At 35.5% G+C, this 19,915-nt stretch overlaps 4 protein-coding genes across 4 annotated transcripts in view; 2 read left to right on the forward strand and 2 right to left on the reverse strand.

Annotated features, from left to right (window-relative positions):
• Nucleotides 1–8,038, reverse strand: part of LOC116020491 — a 12,901-nt gene extending 4,863 nt beyond the window's left edge. The window contains exon 1 of the mRNA XM_031260963.1: nt 7,978–8,038. Coding sequence (XP_031116823.1) covers nt 7,978–8,038 — 61 coding nt within the window. The remainder of the gene's footprint in view (nt 1–7,977) is intronic.
• A 643-nt stretch (nt 8,039–8,681) lies between these two features.
• Nucleotides 8,682–9,794, reverse strand: LOC116020492 (acetylajmalan esterase-like). Its single transcript, XM_031260964.1, has one exon. The coding sequence runs from the start codon at nt 9,792–9,794 to the stop codon at nt 8,682–8,684; it is 1,113 nt and encodes a 370-aa protein (XP_031116824.1).
• Nucleotides 9,795–12,324: 2,530 nt separating this feature from the next.
• LOC116021127 (acetylajmalan esterase-like) lies at nt 12,325–13,520 on the forward strand. Its single transcript, XM_031261738.1, has one exon. It carries the CDS (start codon nt 12,362–12,364, stop codon nt 13,469–13,471), a length of 1,110 nt encoding a protein of 369 aa, XP_031117598.1. The 5' UTR covers nt 12,325–12,361; the 3' UTR covers nt 13,472–13,520.
• A 2,903-nt stretch (nt 13,521–16,423) lies between these two features.
• LOC116020493 (acetylajmalan esterase-like) lies at nt 16,424–17,825 on the forward strand. Its single transcript, XM_031260965.1, has one exon. It carries the CDS (start codon nt 16,424–16,426, stop codon nt 17,549–17,551), a length of 1,128 nt encoding a protein of 375 aa, XP_031116825.1. The 3' UTR covers nt 17,552–17,825.
• The last annotated feature ends 2,090 nt before the right edge of the window (nt 17,826–19,915 follow it).

Genomic DNA, 19,915 nt, shown 5'->3' on the forward strand with positions numbered 1-19,915 from the left:
TTTATTTATTTTTAAATTTTCTTTTTTTTTTTTTTTTTTTTTTTTTTTTTTTTTTTTTTTTTTTTTTTTTTTTTTTTTTTTTTGTCGTTGTTTGTACACCTTTCTGCATTATATTTGTCTTCTCTGAAAAAACAAAAGGGTTCTGCAATGCTTCATTTATCATTTCTTGTCACATGTTTAATTTCTTGATAGTTACATTTATGACTGTATAGTGTAAGAATTTGATTAAGAGTAACAATTCGTAATTTTCAGTTTCAATTGAATGATGTGTTACTACAATAAGTCATTTAACTATGTGTGTTCGTTTCAATCCTTCACGCCATTGCCAAACCCTTGAGTTCTCCCAAGAATTGACAATGGGCCTTTCAGTTAATCAATGCCAATGTTTATGCCTTTACCCCTCAACATACTGAAACGACTTCATGTCTCTCATGTCAGTAAATAGGTTACTGTATAATATAGGATAATTGGTTTAGACTTCAAATGCATCTTAAATTTCAAGCATATAACCAATTTCTATAACGCTATTCGTGTGTGTTGTCAATTATAGGTGATGGCCTTGGATTAAATTAATTCGGATGGTCCGAATTAACAAACCCGATAATTAAAGGATAGATAAGTGGATAAAAGATAATGGTAAAGACAAGGAATATATGTCACGGAGACAAATATTGTATTAATGAATGTTGTAAGATAATTACAAGTGAATAAATTGGTTGAATGATGTCTTAACAAGACAATAATGAGCTAATTTATACTAAGGCTCTCTCCTAACCGTCTCATGAGAATAGGGCGACGGGCGGTTGGATCCTCTTTGATCGCATCCTTGCATGTAGCACACAAGGCCAAGCCAGCCCCAAGTCAAGGCCGTCGCAGGCCGGGGTGGCCTCAAGCTAAGGCCATCCCAAACTCCCAGGTCGAGGCCACCTCAGGCCTCGGGCCTAGGTTTCCCTATAGGTCATCCTCGCTTCTCCTCGGGTCTGTTTGTCCCGAATCCATCTCTAATATATTTATCAATAGAAATTAGCTAATATCTACATAAATTAGCTAATTTCGCCTCATTGAAGAAAATTTATGACTCCACTCCCTAACTATAAGCGTAAATTAGAAATGATATATAATTATTGAAATGATATACCATTGAAGGGGATTGTAGTGGTGAAAACGGCATGTGGTCAATTGAGCTGAAATTTGGTAGGTTAAATCTATGGAGTTAGGTTACTTTTGTTTTATAGGACAAAAACAAATAACATTTGCATACAAATAAGACAAGTGCCAAGGCTACCGCAATGGATGCAGGGCTGTAAATGTAATAGGCATGGACCATATGTACTTTTATCACACATTATGCATGGACCATATATACTTGTATCCTAACATGTGATAGGCTGCTCAAACAGTGAATAATTTTTCTTACACATTTAACGTATATGTGTGTTTGAATGATAAGAAAAATTGTACGAGTTGAATTCTTTTTATATACATCACATTTGAAGATATTGAAATCAGTTTTTAAAATTGGCTAAAGATTTTTTTTTTTTAATACTCATAATTCTTTACAAGTAGTATCTATTCTATACTTTTTAAACATTTTTAACTTCAAATTTATGACTACCAATTTAAAATGGTAACCGAGATGCCATTACACTACATGGTAGTTGGCGCCTAAGGCTTTAATATATCACTATATATTAGTTAATAATATATGTTGATGTATAAAAGTGTAAAATATTTTTTGGCTATACCATAATTGTGATGCAAGTCTCTCTGTAACATAACGCTGGGAAAATGTGCTCTCTGGTTTTGGCTTTATACAAGTTTTAAAAAAGATTACAGCTTATTTTCAAAAAAAAAAGAAAAAAAAAAGATTACAAGAATTGAAAATAAATTTCAGAAAAATAGATTCCATTGTTTGGTTGGTGGGAAGAAATTACTGGAAATATAAATTTTATTAGTTAGATTTGAAATTGTAAGGAATAATGAGTATAAAGACAAGTATACCCATACACAATAATAACAACAACAATGATAATGATAATTAAAAAAGTTGGTGGGGGCATAATTGTCATCTTTATTTTTCATGAAAACAAAATACCAAGGGTGACTAAGGAGATGCATGTTAATTCAGAAATGTCTATTTTTTATTGACATGTCCCCGGCCTACTTTTTAGGAGATGCATTGCCGTTTAGCCAATCCACAAGTTTCTTTGAATCACTTTTTTTTTTTTTTGAATCACTTAGAATTTCAAGCCTTCGCACCATTAACATCAGAGAAAGAAGAAGTTATATTGGATGCCAGAATTATTACAAATGATAAATGGTAATCTTTATTTCTCTAGTTTATGTAGAGCGCTAGCTGAGGTCATCATTTAAAAATTTCAACCTATATTTGTTGAATCTAATAAGGTTATATATATATATATATATATATATATATATATATATATATATATATATATATATATATATATATATATATATATTAAATTAAAATAAATATTGTCTAAAAGTTTCTTTGATGTTTAAATATTTGCAGTATTATCTTCTTAGTTTGAATTCATAAGGCACTCCTTGCTTTGAATCCTTTGATGATAGGATAATATAATGACCTGCAAGCTATTAGTTCACTCCGTTCATTGTTAAGAAGAAATTAGCAGAATGGTCTAAGAGCATCCACAGTGGATTATTCACAATTTTTAAGAACAAAATGCCAATTTGGAGGAGAGAAATGCAAGAGAGAGAAGAGAGAAAATCACCCTAAAAGTGAAGAGTTTATCCCGACTTTTGGGATCCGCACCAATTTTATACCCCACATGTGACAGCCATGCGTGGCTGTCACACTTGCGCCCAGCAAGCACGTGTAGTATAGGCGCGCTTGACAAAGCCTTTAACTTTTATTTTTTAAAAAGATCAATTTTGTTTTGTTTTTTTTTTCCTCACCTCCCATTTTCTCTTTCCTAATCACACATACAAAAACTCCTCAAAAACCACAAAAGAACTCTACTATTATGGATGCTCTAACGTCATCGCATACCTGGCAATTCGGATAAACATGTTAACATGATAATGACATGAGCACAATAAAATTAAGTACAAAACAACCTATTAAGGTTAATAAGTTAACTTTTTAAACACAAAAAAAAAACGATTTTAAATGAGAACGAGTTGACACGATATACATGTTTAATTAACATGTCTTGGATCTGCACGACACAATATAACATTATAACCGTTCCGGTTAAAAACCCGTTGGATATGCTAATATAATTTTCTTTAAAAATAACTTTAGAGTTTTTTTTTTATTAAATCTATAATTAAGACAACAAAATAGCAAGGATAATTAATTCATAACATGCCATAATATTCCTAAAATCATAAAATAATATCTAAAAATCATAACTATGTCCAGGACTGGTCCTATTATTTTATAGGCCTGGGGCATGACAAAAGAAATAGGCCCTATCTTCATACCTAAAATTTAAATTACATATTGGAAAAAAAAACTAATATCAAATTAAATAACTTTAAAAAAAGTTAACAAGTTTTTAGCAATTTTACGTACACAATAATAATCATGCTAAAAAAATTTCTAGGTACTTTCACAAAGAAATAATTTATAGAAAATGAATAAACAATTTAAAATCAATCAGCTTATAAACAATAACATATACTACCTTATAATAGAGTCAGTAGTACTAAAAAATAGCTTAAAAACAATAACGTTGTTATCATATTAAATAATAAATTAATTATTAATAAAAATTATAAAGCAACACTTAGAAATTAAACATATGCGAAGCTAAAAATATGAGTAAAAGCATATAATTTTAACATAGTTAAGATTGTTTGGATAAAATAATTTAAATAGAAAGCATATTATAAATCACAAATCTTATTTATTTATATGTTTCTTACAAATACTTTTTCCATTAAGAGTGTGTTTGGAAGCCCGGAAAATGACTTCCGGAAATTATTTTCCGGACTTTCGGTGTTTGGCAAGCATTGGAAAACCCAGTCAATGGAAATCATTTTCCGTTGACTGGGGAAAATAAGCTTCATTTGGCGGAAAATGACTTCCGCCAAATTTGAGCGGAAGTCATTTTCCGTCCACAACAACGCACACACACATCACCGTTTCCGGCGGAAACCATGGTATGGTTTCCGCCGGAAACCAAGTGCTCTGGTTTCCGGCGAGAAACCAGAGCACTGCTCTGGTTCCCGGCGAGGAACCAGGGCATGCTCTGGTTCCTCGCTGCGGGAACCAGAGTGGTTTCCGGCGGAAACCAAACGGGGGGGTTTCTTTTTTCCTTTTTTTCTTTTTTTTTTAATTTTAATTATTATTATAAATTATAAATATTATTTTAAATATTATTATAAATATTTTAATATTTTAAATAAAGTATTAAAAATATATAATTATATATTTCTATCCATTTTCCGGAAAATGAACCAAACACACAAATACAGTTTTCCAGAATGCATCCAAACACTGAAAATTAAACCATTTTCCGGAAAATGACTCATTTTCCAGAAAACATTTTCCAAAAGTCATTTTCCTGCTTTCCAAACACACCCTAACTAGATACGTTAAAACAAAATCTGTTTTCAACGTTTTGATATCTAATCTCACAAATTATGGGAGTTTTGTTAACTAAAATGAAAATCTAAAATGAAAGATAAAAAGATTCAACCCCTTGTTCTTTAGGTTGTACCGTTGTAGTCTAGATATCTACCAACCAAACAACTTTACCATTTTGTAGAATAAATGTATATTATTTGCTTATGCATATATATATATATATATATATATATATATATATATATATATATATATATATAGAGAGAGAGAGAGAGAGAGGTGTCAAGTGGGCGTCCTCCAAGCATATATGGCCCTGGGCAAAGGCCCAATCCGCCCTTGCTCAGTGTCGGGCTTGCTAATGTCAAGTATCTCGTAGTTTGATGACATCAATGTTATTTTTCATAAGGAATATTTCATGTCACCTTTCAAGTATACCACCATTGATGCATTTGACTCAACTCAGGCGCCATATTTGACTTTCACATATATATCTAGCGAGCATCCTCTATTTTCTTCTCACCTCTAAAACTTCTCCAATTCGAATATACCTACCAAATTCAAAGGTTTGTATCCTTCCATATTGGTGCTTTTTTTTTTAGATATAGTAATCTACTCGCACTATAAGAATTAAGACATTTAGTGACAAATTTTTTTTGTGATACTTCGTAATTTAGTCACAAATAATACCATTTTTGTGACGAAAAAATAGTTTGACACTATTGTTTATATATAATAATTGTGATAACTTTTTTCAGTCACAGATAATATGGTAATTGTGACAATTAAGTATTTGTTGCAAATAAGTTGCCACTATTACTAGAATGATAATGTCGTATTTTAAGTTGTTACTATTTGTTGTCACTAAATGTAAGTGCATTTTGACGGAATTATAATTATGGCAAGCTGAGAACGAATATAATTGTGACAAAATATAGTGCGGACACAAATTTTGATACTTTTTGTGACAAATAGTTGTTGGTCACTATTTTATACTGTACGATATTTGTAACATCTCTTTTTGTCAATAAAAATACAATTAGTTAGTACCATTAGAAATGAGATACGATTGTGAGAAAAATATTATTTGCCACTCATATTGTCATTTTTGTGATGAAATTGTTACAAATATTTGTGGCGCTCTATAATTTCGATTCGTAACAAAAACTACTAAATTGTGACTATAATTGTGTTGACTTCAAGTTTTGTTACTAATGTTATGATAATCTTGACGAGTAATTATTTGTTACAATGACTTTAATTTGTCACTATAATTAAATAGATGAATATGGTGTTAAGTTGCGTTGTAATCGATGCTTACCACGCGCTAAAATTGTATTCGAGTTTGTGCCAAAGTGATTTGGTGTGAACTAGATATTAAATATTATCGTCAATTAAAATGCTACTAGTTAGTGCCCTCTTAAAATAATTGTAATATTGAAAATACATTTTGTAATCACTCATTTATTAACTTTCTTTTTGTGACATATATATATAAGTTCACTATCATTTACTGAAGCTATCTAAAAAAATTCCACCAGTCAAATAGTTTCATTACAATACAAATTAAATGTTAAAGAGCTCATCATCATATTTATCACCAATTGGCTTTAACAAGAATATGACAATTAGATCACCAAAAAACTGTATGGTTAAGCGTGCTTGACTTACAATATGGGTGACCTACTGAGAAATCAGAATAGTGCAACGCTAAGATTCATCAATTAGTATCAGAGTCAATGTTACGAGTTTGAATCTATAAAGTGTTGTCACAATAAAATGATTAATTGCAACGATTTTAGTTGTCACTAGATCATTTTTTTGTAACAACATATTTGGTCACGTCATGTAAATTTATTGTGACCCCTATTGTAAATACTCAACACTACCAAAAAAAAAAAAAGAGTTTATTACCAAAATGGTCCCTTGACTATTGTGAAATTACCAATTTGGTGTTCAACAATTTTTCGTATCCAATTAAGTCCCTCGACTTTGAAAATTTTAACCAATTTGGTCCTACGTTTATTATGCTGTTAAACATCCGTTAAAACGGGGACCAAATTTGTAATTTTGCTATAGTCAAGGGACCAAATTGGTAATTTTACTATAGTCAAGGGATCATTTCAGTGAAAAATTAATTACCAATTTGGTCCCTTGACTATAGCAAAATCACCAGTTTGGTCCCTTCCCTATAGCAAAATTACCAATTTGGTCCCGATTTAACGGATGTTTAACGGCAAAATAAACGGAGGACCAAATTGGGTAAAATTTTTAAAGTCGATGGACTTAATTGGGCACGAAAAATTGTCAAGGACCAAATTGGTAATTTCGCAATAGTCGAGGGACCATTTCGGTAATAAGCTCAAAAGAAAACATAAAAATAGCAACGGAATATTTCGTCGCTAAAAAGAAAAAGTTGTCGCTAAAGTGAATAGCGACGGATTTAATCTGTCGCTAAAAGTGACATCCCTATTCACTTGCGACAAAATCTAATTCCGTCGCTAAACTAAAAGAATTCGTCGCTATTTTCCTCTCACTATGATTTGAACGACGAATTTTGCAAGAGAATAACAACAAAAATATCCGTCACTAAATTTAGTGATGGATATTCCCGTTGCTATTTCATTACTATTCTTTATTGTTAAAAGGTATTTAATAAAAAAAACTACGAATTTACTACGATTTTTATCCGTCGCTAAATTTTTAAAATTTTAAAAATAAAAATAACAAATTATGCCCACTAATTATTATCTCGTATCTATATTAAACATATAATATAGTACTTCAATAATATAATTATAAAAATATATTACATTAAGACATTCAAACTAAATAACAATAACAAAAAGTCCGATTTAAAAGTTAAGTCCTATTTTTTCCTTTACAAGATAGTTATTAACGTGAGGATTACAAGAACATTTTGAGAAGTCTAAGGTACTTAATATACCCATCGCCAAGATAATATCACCAAATTAAAATTTAGTACATTATAGTTCCTAATATAAAATGCACTTATATAATGTTATACATTGAAAGATCAAACAACTCCCTTAAGTAGAGTAAATATTGTAATTAAACCCCATAAGTAAAAAATAAAATAAAGTTTATCGATACCCGTTAAATAAAATAGGGTCTATTTGATATATAGTAAGCTTACTATATTGTATTCTAAAGCTTACTATATATATATGTATTCTAAAGCTCACTATAAAAATAAAATAAGAAAAATGGGAAAATAGGCTCTTGAAATTTATATAAATAATTAGATCCCTGAACTTTAAAATCTTGTAATTAAACATTCTAACTTGTCATTTTGGTGCATTTAGGTCCAATAATTAATTATCCATATAGAACAATCGGTCATTAGGCCGGGTTCCGACAACTAATGAACAGTCACTGACCTTCGTTGTTACTGAAGAAAGAGATTGTCAATCGTCTTTTGCCACTAGTTGCCTTCCTCATCGACCTAAAGAAGAAGACTAGCTTGTCACCTTTTTTGGTGAACGGTAGCTACCTTGTTATCAACGACAACATGCTCCAACCGTCGGCAACGGTCAAAGGCGGCCTACGATAATTAACAAAAGTTATCATGTCACGCCATTTTATTTTTATCGATAACCTATTGATTATTGGTAACATGACTTATTTGACCGATTTTAATAAGTTTGGATTTTAAATAAAGTCCTAGACCAATTTAAAATACTAGTATTCCATAATAAAAAAATACACTATAGTTCGATGATTTCACAATACATCACAAAACTTAGTCCATCCACATCCTAACAAGGCATTCCAACTTCAAACCCTAAAAACTTTATCCTTAACTATAATAGAAATATATAAACCATTCAACCATCCCAGAGGAAACCTACTTTAGAAACTAAGGGACCTCTAGGTAAAGAGTGCTCATAGCTGATCTACTCTTATGAATTATGATGAGATGAGTAAAACTTGAAATCTTATGATTATTAAGTTAACTGTCAAACCAACTGTGAGATCAACTTGAAGTTATTATTCTGACTAATTATTGATTTTGTCCCAGCATATCATTAATTAGGGATTATTTATGATCAATCAATAAGTCCACCATGCAAGTATGCAACACCTAAAAGGCAAGCTTGCTAAACACTTGATCAATCACAAACTGTGAAATATGATGGTACGCTGCATCGGTGAGATGAACACCGTCCCAGTGCACGGCCCGGCCTGGCTCCGAGCACGACCCGACGCCGTCGGTTCCACAAGGCCGATCGTGATCGAACTTATACTCCCCACCTATTCCACAGCACGCTTTAAGCAATCCCCCCTTATCGAACCCCAGCTGAGTCACGTTCCGGAGAATATCCATAAAACCACCGTAATAATCGGCGTAAACGATCACAACACCCTTGCCGGAAAATTCTCGGTGGAGAGAAGACACAAGGGCGCGTAAATAGCGGTTGTGGTATGAAATGAAGCTGTTGTAGGGTTTCAGGCATCCGAATTCGTCGTAATCGGTTGGATCGGCGACGCCGGAAAAAGCGGAGAGTTGAGACGGCATGCAGCCGAACGGAAGGGGGCCGGGAACTATGATCCGCTTTGCTCCGAGCTTGACGATTCGTTTAATTCCGCGAACGATGGCGGCGACGGTGTACGGAACGTAAGATTTAACTTCATCGATGGATTTTCCTTGCTGGAAAGCGGGGAAGTAGTCGTTGCCGCCATACTCTCCGAAAATGAAGAGAGAGTTAGTTCCGAATTTTCCGGAGCACGACGCACTGCGTCGACGCGCGCGGCGGCACGTGAAGTTCACGTGCGCTTCGAACCACTTTAGTTGTTGGCTAATCGGGGGTTTGAAGGTGGGCATGGTGACGTTTCTCTTGGTGAAAAAATCTAGGTCGTTGGCCGTTGCTCCGGCGACGGCGAAATTAACGCCGTGAGCGAATGAGGCGTTGGTGTTTAGGTAGGCGTCGATGAACGGGAGCTTGAGTGCGGCGGCGATGTGGTCGAGGATGAGGCGGCCGTCGGAGAATCTGCCGGTGGCTTTACGGAAGTAGGTTTCTCCGTACGGGAGGCGGTCGGCGGGGTAAAACATTTTGCCCCAACGGAGTAAGTTTCCGGTATCGGAGAGGGAATCTCCGAATTGGTAGATTCTTTTGAAGGCGGGAAGGGGGCCCGAGTTGGCAGCAATGGCTAAAGGGAATAGAAGCAAAGAGGTTAGCAACAAGGAAGTCGCCATTGCTGAAATGATAGTTGTTTGATTCGCTTAATTACTCGCTCAAGCCTGCATGTATATATAGGCATGCTTGCATATTGCACTGTAGGAGCAAACTCTTAAAGTGTGAAGACTCTTGTGCCTAATAAACAAAAGTTTAGTCTCTATGTTCAGTTGAATTACAATGATTTATATTAAATGATGAGAGAATCTCGTAATCACTATTAATGAAGGTTTACGGAATAAACTCCTCTTTGTGATCGTCTTAACTAGTAAAGAATTACATTGAGCTGATAAACTCAAACCAAGAATGCTAACGAGTTGTTATAGTGTATCCTTTTAATTAGTTAATTATTAGTAGCTCACTTTGCTTCTCTAGATCTACCTAGGTGTGTCACGTGTCATGTGTCATGTGTGTATGACAAATTACAAGAATTAATTTAAGATAAAACTCCATAATTAGTGTTGTGCAGCACATGTATATGTTTTGCGACGAGTGGAATTCATCATATCCTAGCTATCTTTCTCAACCCTTTTCAATTCTCAATTCCCATATTATTGTACTCACTATCTAAAGTACCAACTAAACCAGATTATATCTATTAAGACCTCTCTACTCTCTAGTCTCTAATATTAGCTATAACCTAAAGGTGACTGAGAAGACAGTTCAACCAGTTAAACTGTCTTTTTTGAATCACCACCAGCTACTTCATCAATCATAACCTTACAAGGTAGACAAATTGTATAATTATTATCATCATTAAATAATTAATAATTTGTAATAGATTTAACATATATAATATATTTCGAATTGTAATTCAATTAAATGGTCATTTTATATTAATCCTAAGCCCACATGATATATAAATGATCCCCGTTTTGCCGGACTAATTCTAAGCCCAGAGGACCCTGCCTGAGGCGTTATGCTATGGACTCAAGTCCACCTTGTAAAACGCAAGTCGCGCAATCAATATAGAAAAGTCAAATTAAAGGCAGCAACATTTCCAAAGCCTTGAACCCTAGACCTATGGTTAAGAATGAATGAGTCCTTACACTCAATCACACCCTACAAGTTTAAAAAAGTTGAATTAAATTGATTATAGCGAAAACTCAACCCAAAAAACTACAACTATATATTATGAAGTCTTGAAAACCTAATTTTGAAGTTACAAGATCAGAGGGGTTTAGGGCTTTAGGCACATGCACGAAAGTCAGGATTCCTAAGGACGAGGAGTTGACATTAGATAAAGGCAGGCACATGCTCGCCAAATCTCACAACTGATTCTATCGGATCTCCTACTGCATTTCCCATCTTCTCAGTTCTCAACCAGATTCCTTATATTGTTTATAATTCATAGTTTCACAATCAACCATCTCTCTCAAAAAAATAAATTTTGCATTACCTTTTTATATGCAGGCGCTGGCCTGGCGAATCAGTTTGCTCCTGCAAGCTGCGATAATGGCTTCTTATTACTTCCTTTTATCTATTTGGCGATTCCCTTTCCGACGCCGTAAACGGTAAACTTACTCCGCCTTCCTCAACTCTACGTTCCGGACACGCGCTGCGCGTTCGGAAAAACTCAAAAATTTCTCTCTTTAATTTGTTTTTGGAAAATTTGGCGCGAATGACTACTTCTCCTCCATTGGCGGTGGAAGGGCCATTGAAGAGGCTAAGACCTAAGTTCCATACATCGTGGTTGCAACTGTTCCAGATCTGGTCACCTCCTCCAAAAGGTCACTAGGTTTCAGGCATAATTTCTGATAAAAAATAGACGATTAAAATGGTCGCCTTCTTCGAGAAGGCAGCCGTTTTCTGGTTGCCTTAGGACCAAAAAATGGTTGGCGACCATTTGTGGTTGCCTCCTACAGAGAGGCGGCAGGTGACGATGGCCAGGGCTGGTTTTTATAAAAAAAAAATTATGCTTGAACCTAATTACTTTCTATCACATGTCACTAACTTATTTTAGGTTTCATTGTATAAAAATACTCCCTCTGTCACATTTTACATGTCCTATTTACTATTCATTGGTCAAATCAATTCTTCCTTTTTTGCTTATTTTCTTTAGTAATTTTCTATTATTTTTAAATTTAATTTTTTGTGTTTAATAGTACTTTTAATGTAGTTTCTAAATATATAAATTTTATATATTAATGCTAAACTTAATAATATGAAAAATTGGATTAAAAATTACTTCAGTCAAGTCTCATTAAACGAACCAGACATCCATTTTGGGACGGAGGTAGTAGAATGTTAAAAAATTAAATTACATTTTTTAAAATTTTAAATTTTTAATTAATTTTTTAAATAAAATTTGAGTGCTTATTTGACCTTTTTCCCCTAAATAATATTTTCCTCTAAGGACACGATCACTGTATTAAAGCAGCCACCTCTAAGTCCTCTAACGGCTCTACGACCATGACCAAAGGCCACTATAAGCAAAATCTTTAAAATAATTTGCATGTGATACACAACTTTATCTCTTTTGGATTTTACTAATATACAATTGATCAACTTTTCAACCTTCAAAGCGATTGGCTATGAATAAATATATAAATATATAGCCATCTCTAATGATCTCCGTCTTCCTCCAATGGCTCCTTCCACCTACGTTGCATTGTTTATCTCTCTCTTCCCTTTTCTCTATGCTTCTGCTTCCCCCTCGTCCCTCTGCTCTTTCAAATACATTTACCAGTTCGGAGATTCTCTCGCCGACACCGGAAACTTAATCCGCATTCCCGGCGCGCTTTCCACCTTCCACGCCGATCGCCTTCCGTACGGCCAATCCTTCTTTCACCGCCCGACCGGTCGCTACTCCAACGGCCGCCTTATCATCGACTACACCGCCGCCGCACTTCATCTTCCTTTAATTCCTCCTTACCTCGACTTCAACGCTTCGTTCACTCACGGCGCTAATTTCGCCGTCGCCGGAGCTACGGCTCTCGATCAGGCGTTCTTCGTAGGGAAGAATATTAGTATTCCGTCGTTCCGGCCGCCGATCAGCGGTCAACTGCGGTGGTTCCAGTCGCACCTCAACTCCACCTGCCACGCGCGGTCAAAGTGCGTGAGGAGGAGGTTCCGAGATGCGTTTTTCGTTTTCGGCGCGTTTGGAGGTAACGACTACTATAACGCCGTGTTTCGCGGCAAATCCGTTGAGGAAGTTAGGACGTACGTGCCGGATATAGTTAACGCCGTTATCAGTGGGATTAAACGGGTCGTCGGACTCGGAGCTAAGCGGGTGGTGGTTCCGGGCACGTACCCGTCCGGATGCTTGCCCGTTTACTTAACCGCTTTCGGAACCTCCGACCCGAAAGCCTACGATGATTTGGGATGTCTGAAGAAATTCAACGAGTACTCTTCGTATTACAATAGCCGTCTTAGGAAAGCTGTTTCGGCGCTCGGCGAAGAACTCTCCGGCGACGCTGTGATCGTCTACGCCGATTACTACGGCGCTCTCCGGTCGGTTCTCCGGCGGGGATCTTCTCTCGGATTCGCGAAGGAATCGTTGCTCAAGGCGTGCTGTGGAACTGGAGGGAAATATAATTTCGACAGCAAGAAAACGTGTGGATCGGAGGGCGTTCCGGTTTGCTCTAACCCGGACCGGTTTGTGAGCTGGGATGGAACGCATCTCACAGAACAAGCCAATCGTCTTGTTTCGCAACTTGTGATTGATCAAGTATTTAGAAATATGAAATGTGCATAAATGGAGGTTTTTTTTTTTTTTTTTCCATAATATTTGCTTCAAAATTAATATTTTCCATTCAAAATTATTTGCAAGTATTTTAGTCTTTTTTTTTTTAATTCAAAAAGTTGTTACATGCATTTGGTAGTATTTTTTTTTTTTTTTGTAGTTGATATAAATAATTATAATTGTATTATTATATCTGTCAATCATTGTAGCTTTGAAAAGAAACCTCATTGTTAGTTTTATGGAGTGTGCACAATGATTAGCCCAACATAAATCAAAATTAAAGAATATAGTGATTGATTTAGGAAATCAAAAAGAGTTGATACTCGAAGAGTCGAAGATGGTGAAGTTGCTAGTAAGGTTTTAGAATTGCAATCTTCCTTACGTGACAAGAAAAAAAAAAAGGCGAAATTGTCCATCTCAAACACCCCAACATTCCTATCCAACAATTTGTGATCATTTGGGGAGGTTGCTCCCACACCGTCACTATTGAGACTCAATCCTCCTCTTTTGACAAATTTTACATTTGTAATCAATTGAATTGCGTATGCGAACAAATTAAACTTGTTTTAAATAGCATCCACTTGCCACAAATTCTGGTGATTTGCAAGTAATCTCCCTTCGCTTTTGGGGGATTTTGGGCAATTAATACAAAATTATGACCAAGTATTAACGCTCGATCAACACTAAAGATACAATATATAATCAAGTCCCGTACGTGGAGCTAATTCAGTTGATTCGATCGACCGGCCTCCTCAATTCCCTTGGGCTAACTTCACCGCCACTTCGCAAGCCCTGTGTACCCGGGCAGCCCATTCTTGGATAGTCCTCACGGCCAGCCTCCTCAATTCCCTTGGGCTAACCTCACCATGCTATGACCCAACTTTGACCATCTGCGATATGATATGAACTATTGCACACCCATTACATATTACCTAAATTGACAATGCAAACCTAATTTGGTATTATGATGAAATTCAACATGATATAATCTTACAATATTAAAACAATAATTGTTAAAAAATGAGACCTAATCAAGTAATTTACTGATAAATGGTCAAGTTAAATTGGTTCTAGTTTATTTATTTAATATGAATTGAGTTTAATAAATATTATGTTTTTATTTTAATTTATATGAAAAATTATATAAAAGAGAGTACAAATTGAATTATTGTTCAGATATCTAATTTCACTGATCGTTCTATAATCTAAATTTCATTCTAATGTATATGTGTGGGGATCAAATAAGAACTACTGCCTAGGTAAAAATTGCAAATTCATGTTGACTGTCAATTTGAGAATAATCAACTTTAAAGAAAAAAATAATAATAAAAATAAGGTGATATTTTAATTTAAGAAATATTTTAAAGTGTATCCAACAACCTTAGTAATAATTATTGTTGTTGTTTTCTGTTGTTGTTAGAATTGGGTTGTTTCCACTTTCCACCTCCTCCTTTCCTTCACCATCTGTTCTGTGGAAGCAGCTGAAAACCTGCAGCATTATCATATCACTTGAGAAAAAGACATTGTAAGTCTAGGAGGATAAGTTTGGTTTTCCATATTCACACATATATATAATATATATGCATGTATGTCCAAATCATGTTCACGAGTTGCATATATTCTTTATTCTATATCTTTAAACATCTATGTCTTCTTTCCAAACCCCGGAATATATATATATATATGTGAAATACAAAATTACACACACAAACACATACATACATTGATCAGAGCATGAAAGAAAAACACCAACAGATGCCGTCTCGAAGCAGCCATTCACGCTAAAACGAATTGAACGGTGTAGAAGAATCATCATCATATCGTCTCAGGTTACCACGTGGTGTTCTCAATCAAACGCCTGGTTTTGGTGCAGTGTCAATGCTTACACACTCTTCTCATAGATTCATATACGTGTATGCGATAGATCAAAAAGAACCACATAGCAAAGAACTAGCATTGTGGTCAAGTGGCATAGTAGTGGCTGTGAGCTCAGAGGTTCGACCCTAAGTTAAGAATATATGTACAACCTACACTACATTGTACCGAAGACACAGAGTCAATTGTACTCAAAAAAATGAGAACCACCTCTAATATGCAAACTGGTTATTGTACATCTTTTAATATTTCTAATAAGGAACATACTAGTACCATAAACGTATCTCTATCATCCTGATGTAATCCGACCATCTCTAACCATTACGTAGACCATTACTTACGTACCTTACCTCTCCATCAGACTCCCCGACCCTACTTCCGATCAGACTTGACCAGGAAACCTTTTGATCCGACAGTTGTCGAGCCTCTTTTTCCCGTAACCTGCCTCAAAGGAACTCCCGAGTGAAAGGATCAATCATATCATGTCTCGTCACTGCCCATTACCTTTTCCGATCCAGCCCTCATTAGACACTTGGCACAGTCGTTATAACCACCCAATTGGCATCCAACACGTGCAAGATATGCTGGTAACCCGACATGTTCGTCCGACAGCCTCGCCTATAAAAGGCCTACTATTAATTGCTAGTGGAGGACTTTGGACTCATCCTCGAACACTTCCGAATATCCTACACTCCAAATACTACATTGAAGCTGCCCGATAAGAATTTCAAAACCTATTGTACAATCAGCTGAATATTTGTTATATCAATTTCATTGTAAAATTAAACATTTTGAAAACACACATTTTTTGTAATAATTATGGTTGTGCATACACCTTCTAATTCATACTTGTGCATTGTATGTAATTTTAGAATAGTGAACTTGTAATGTTTTATTGTGCAATTGCATATTCTTATAAAAATAGTGATTCTCATTTAATGTGGTCCATCCACCTATATATTTGTCATCTTATATCATCTTCCCGATCGATATAGATCATATATGCATGCATGCTATATATACATACCAACCCTCAAGGCCTCAACTCAAAGACTCTCTACATCAAGCTCTCCCTCCCTGCAACATACAATGGCTTCTTCTTCTTTCCTCTTTGTAGCATGTCTCCTTCTCTTGCCTTTTGCCTATGCTAATATAAACACAACCACCATCAAAAACACCCCTTCTCTATGCCCTTTCAAATCCATTTACCAGTTCGGCGATTCCTTCGCCGACACCGGAAACTTTCTCCGCATTTCCGGCGTCTCCACCAGTTTCCACGCCGACCGCCACCCCTATGGCCGGACCTACTTCCGGAAACCCACCGGCCGTTTCTCCGACGGCCGTCTCATTGTCGACTACATAGCATTCGCTCTTAAACTTCCGTTCATCGCTCCTTACCTTGACAACTCGGCTTCTTTTGTTCACGGCGTTAACTTCGCCGTCGCCGGAGCCACGGCGCTCGACAATAGTTTTTTTTCCCAGAGACACATTAACGCGCCGGCGTATAACGTTCCGATGAGCGCGCAACTTAAATGGTACCACGCGCACCTGAACGCCACGTGCCACACGTCCTCGGCCTGCGCGGGAAAGGTCAAAAATGCCCTTTTCATTTTCGGGGAATTCGGCCACGACGACTATTACAACGCGCTTGCCCAGCGTAAATCCGTCCACGACACGAGAGCCTACGTCCCCTACGCCGTCGACGCCGTTATTAATGGCGTCAGGGACATCGTTAAATCCGGCGCGAAACGGGTCATTGTCCCGGGTACCATCCCATTCGGGTGCCTGCCCGTTTACCTCACCGCTTTCCGGAGCTCCGACCCGAAAGCCTACGACGATTTGGGTTGCCTGAAAAGCCTCAACGATCTCTCCTCGTACCACAACACCTACTTGAAGAAAGCTCTTTCACTACTGAGCAAAGAACTCCCCAGTGACGCCGTCGTAGTCTACGGCGATTACTACGGCGCTTTCCGGTCAGTTCTCCGGCAAGCGTCCTCTCTCGGGTTCGACAGCGGGTCGTTACTGAAAGCCTGCTGCGGAACCGGCGGAGTTTATAACTTCGACGCAAAGAAAATGTGCGGTTCGGGTAACGTTCCGGTTTGCTCGAACCCGGCCCGGTCCGTAAACTGGGACGGCTTTCATCCCACCGATGAAACCAATCATCGTATGTCGGAGATACTGATTGATCAAGTGTTAAGGAAGATTACGTGCGCTTGAAGGTAGAATGTTGCATGATGATCTGATCAAGCGGTGTACGTGGCTCCATGGATGTTGTTGTTGAAGATATAATAATCAACAATAATCGAAACCAAATCCTATATATCTATGTTAGTTAGTTTATGCGTAAGTGCAAATAATCCGGTATTTTTATATTTACGTACTTTCTCTCTTTTTTTTTTTGCTGAGAATAAAGTTTGGTCAGTGTAACTTTAAATTGGTTACGTTGTACGTGTATGCCCCTGACAATAAAAAGAATGAACTGGATGTTGGATGAGGGATATTTAATTTATATCTACTAAATCTACTAAATAAATGTATTAAAAGTCAATAACGTTAGAGACTTACAGTTATACGGAGTAAGAAAAATAAAAATTATGTTGGCGTAATCAATTGCATTAATAACTTGTACGTTTTACTTTCTTATTGTTGTTCATAAAAAGTTGAAACACTTTGAGAGGTTGGTTACTTGGTTCCCACATTGTTGTTATGAGACTTGATCTCAAGTCATTGTTCACAAACTTCACCATTGTAATCAATTGAGTTGAAATACAAATACCTACACATCATTTCTAGTTTTATTCGTCGTTTTTCAATGTAAGGAGGGGTGAGGGAAGGCAGCTACCCACATTGTAGATCCGTCCGTGTTTATATAACCTTATTTAATTCAAGTTATGTAATAAGTTATAACAATATATATAATGTAAAATTATTATCACATAAAGAAATGATGATGTAAGGTACATGTATTGTCCTTAAGATCCGTTTTAAAACGACATCATTTTAAACCCCAGGTCCGTGACAAAAGGAACAATACATGTATCGTTTTAAAAATTGAGAGGCATCATTTACACTTCTAATAATTCAGGAGTTACATTGATAATTGGTGTATTATGAAGGTGCATAAATTACAATTTTCTTTTTCTTTTTCTTTTTCTTTTTTTTTTTTGTTTTGTTGTTTATTTATTTAAGCGGAAATTAAACTTTTCCTCACTAAATTATATGATAATTGTATAATTTGTTCCTAATTATTGGTTAAGCTCACTTTTTGTCTTTTAAGTTATCGTTTGGGTTGCATCTAGTATAGGTAGTAAGGTAGATGTAGCCAAATACAAGTTTGATTTCTTCTAATCTTCTATTTCCTAAATTATAAAATCGAATGTCCATTAGAGACTTTTATAGTAAGATGGGAGTGGATTTTTGGGCATTAGTTGATGAGAATACTAAAATTATATATGGAGTTGGCAAGTATGACTCAGGTAAAGGACATTTTACTAAAAATATATTATTTGTGTACGTAAAGTATATTATTTGAATACTAAAAATACATTATTTTGTATGTTATCAAATAATGTGCATTCAATACACAAACAATGTATTTTTAATATATTAAAAATGTTCATTTTATTAATTAATGGTCCACACAACGCTATGGTTCACATAAAAATTTTCCCTAATATAATAATAATAATAATAATAAACGTTTAATTTCATTTTCCTTGTATATAATTAAAAATACAAATTCCTTGGAGAATATAATCTCAGTCCTGATAATATTGGGAATCAAAAAGATTATGATCATCTATAAAACCCTAGCTGGCTTGTGTATCCAAAAGGCATTCATTCCATATATAGCTTTCAGCAAAAAGTATTCCAATTATATATATTCTCCGTCGACAAAAGATATAAGATGGCAGTATTGGGCAAAAGGATTCAGGATTTGATGAATAACAAGTTTCAGAGGCACGGCGGCGCCGGAGTTCCGAAAGGGCACGTGATCGTGTACGTGGGCGAAGAGGAAAAAGAATACTATGTTTCATCCAAGGTTTGGGACGCTATGGAATCGCTTCGAGAGTGCGAGGAACAAAGCCTACAGTGCTTGCCGTATGTTTCGCCTCAACAATTCGAAATTTATCTCAACCATGCTAAGCTTGTCGTCAAGAAAAGAGTCAAACCTTATGTCCCTCAAGTTGGACTCATAGAAGACCCCAAGCCAAAACAAATTCCCAAGCATAAAGTATTCATGTACATATACTAAATCAACTACATTCCTTACCCCCTATAGAAGAGAAGATTGCATATTTCTTTTTTCTTTTTTTTTTCTTTTGTTTTTGATTTTCTTTTGAGAAAAAAAAAAAAAAAAAAAAACTCATGTGAAACTGGTTGGTTCTTATGAGTATTATAGCTTTTGTTTTTGTTTTGTAATTTTTGAATCATTAAATATTACATTTTGATCTAGGAGGTTTATACTTTCTCATCAATTAAATTTATGAGAAAATATTTTTAAGAAATGTATTTGATGAAAATAACTTTGTAATTTTTTAAACTTGGCCTTTTTTATTAAAAAAAATAGTAACAAAAAGT

Source organism: Ipomoea triloba, chromosome 5, assembly GCF_003576645.1.
Source record: "Ipomoea triloba cultivar NCNSP0323 chromosome 5, ASM357664v1".
NCBI lineage: Eukaryota > Viridiplantae > Streptophyta > Magnoliopsida > Solanales > Convolvulaceae > Ipomoea > Ipomoea triloba.

Coding starts and splice junctions, on each gene's coding strand:
- LOC116020493 (XM_031260965.1), top strand. CDS start 16,424: ATGGCTTCTTCTTCTTTCCTCTTTGTAGCATGTCTCCTTCTCTTGCCT.
- LOC116021127 (XM_031261738.1), top strand. CDS start 12,362: ATGGCTCCTTCCACCTACGTTGCATTGTTTATCTCTCTCTTCCCTTTT.
- LOC116020492 (XM_031260964.1), bottom strand. CDS start 9,794: ATGGCGACTTCCTTGTTGCTAACCTCTTTGCTTCTATTCCCTTTAGCC.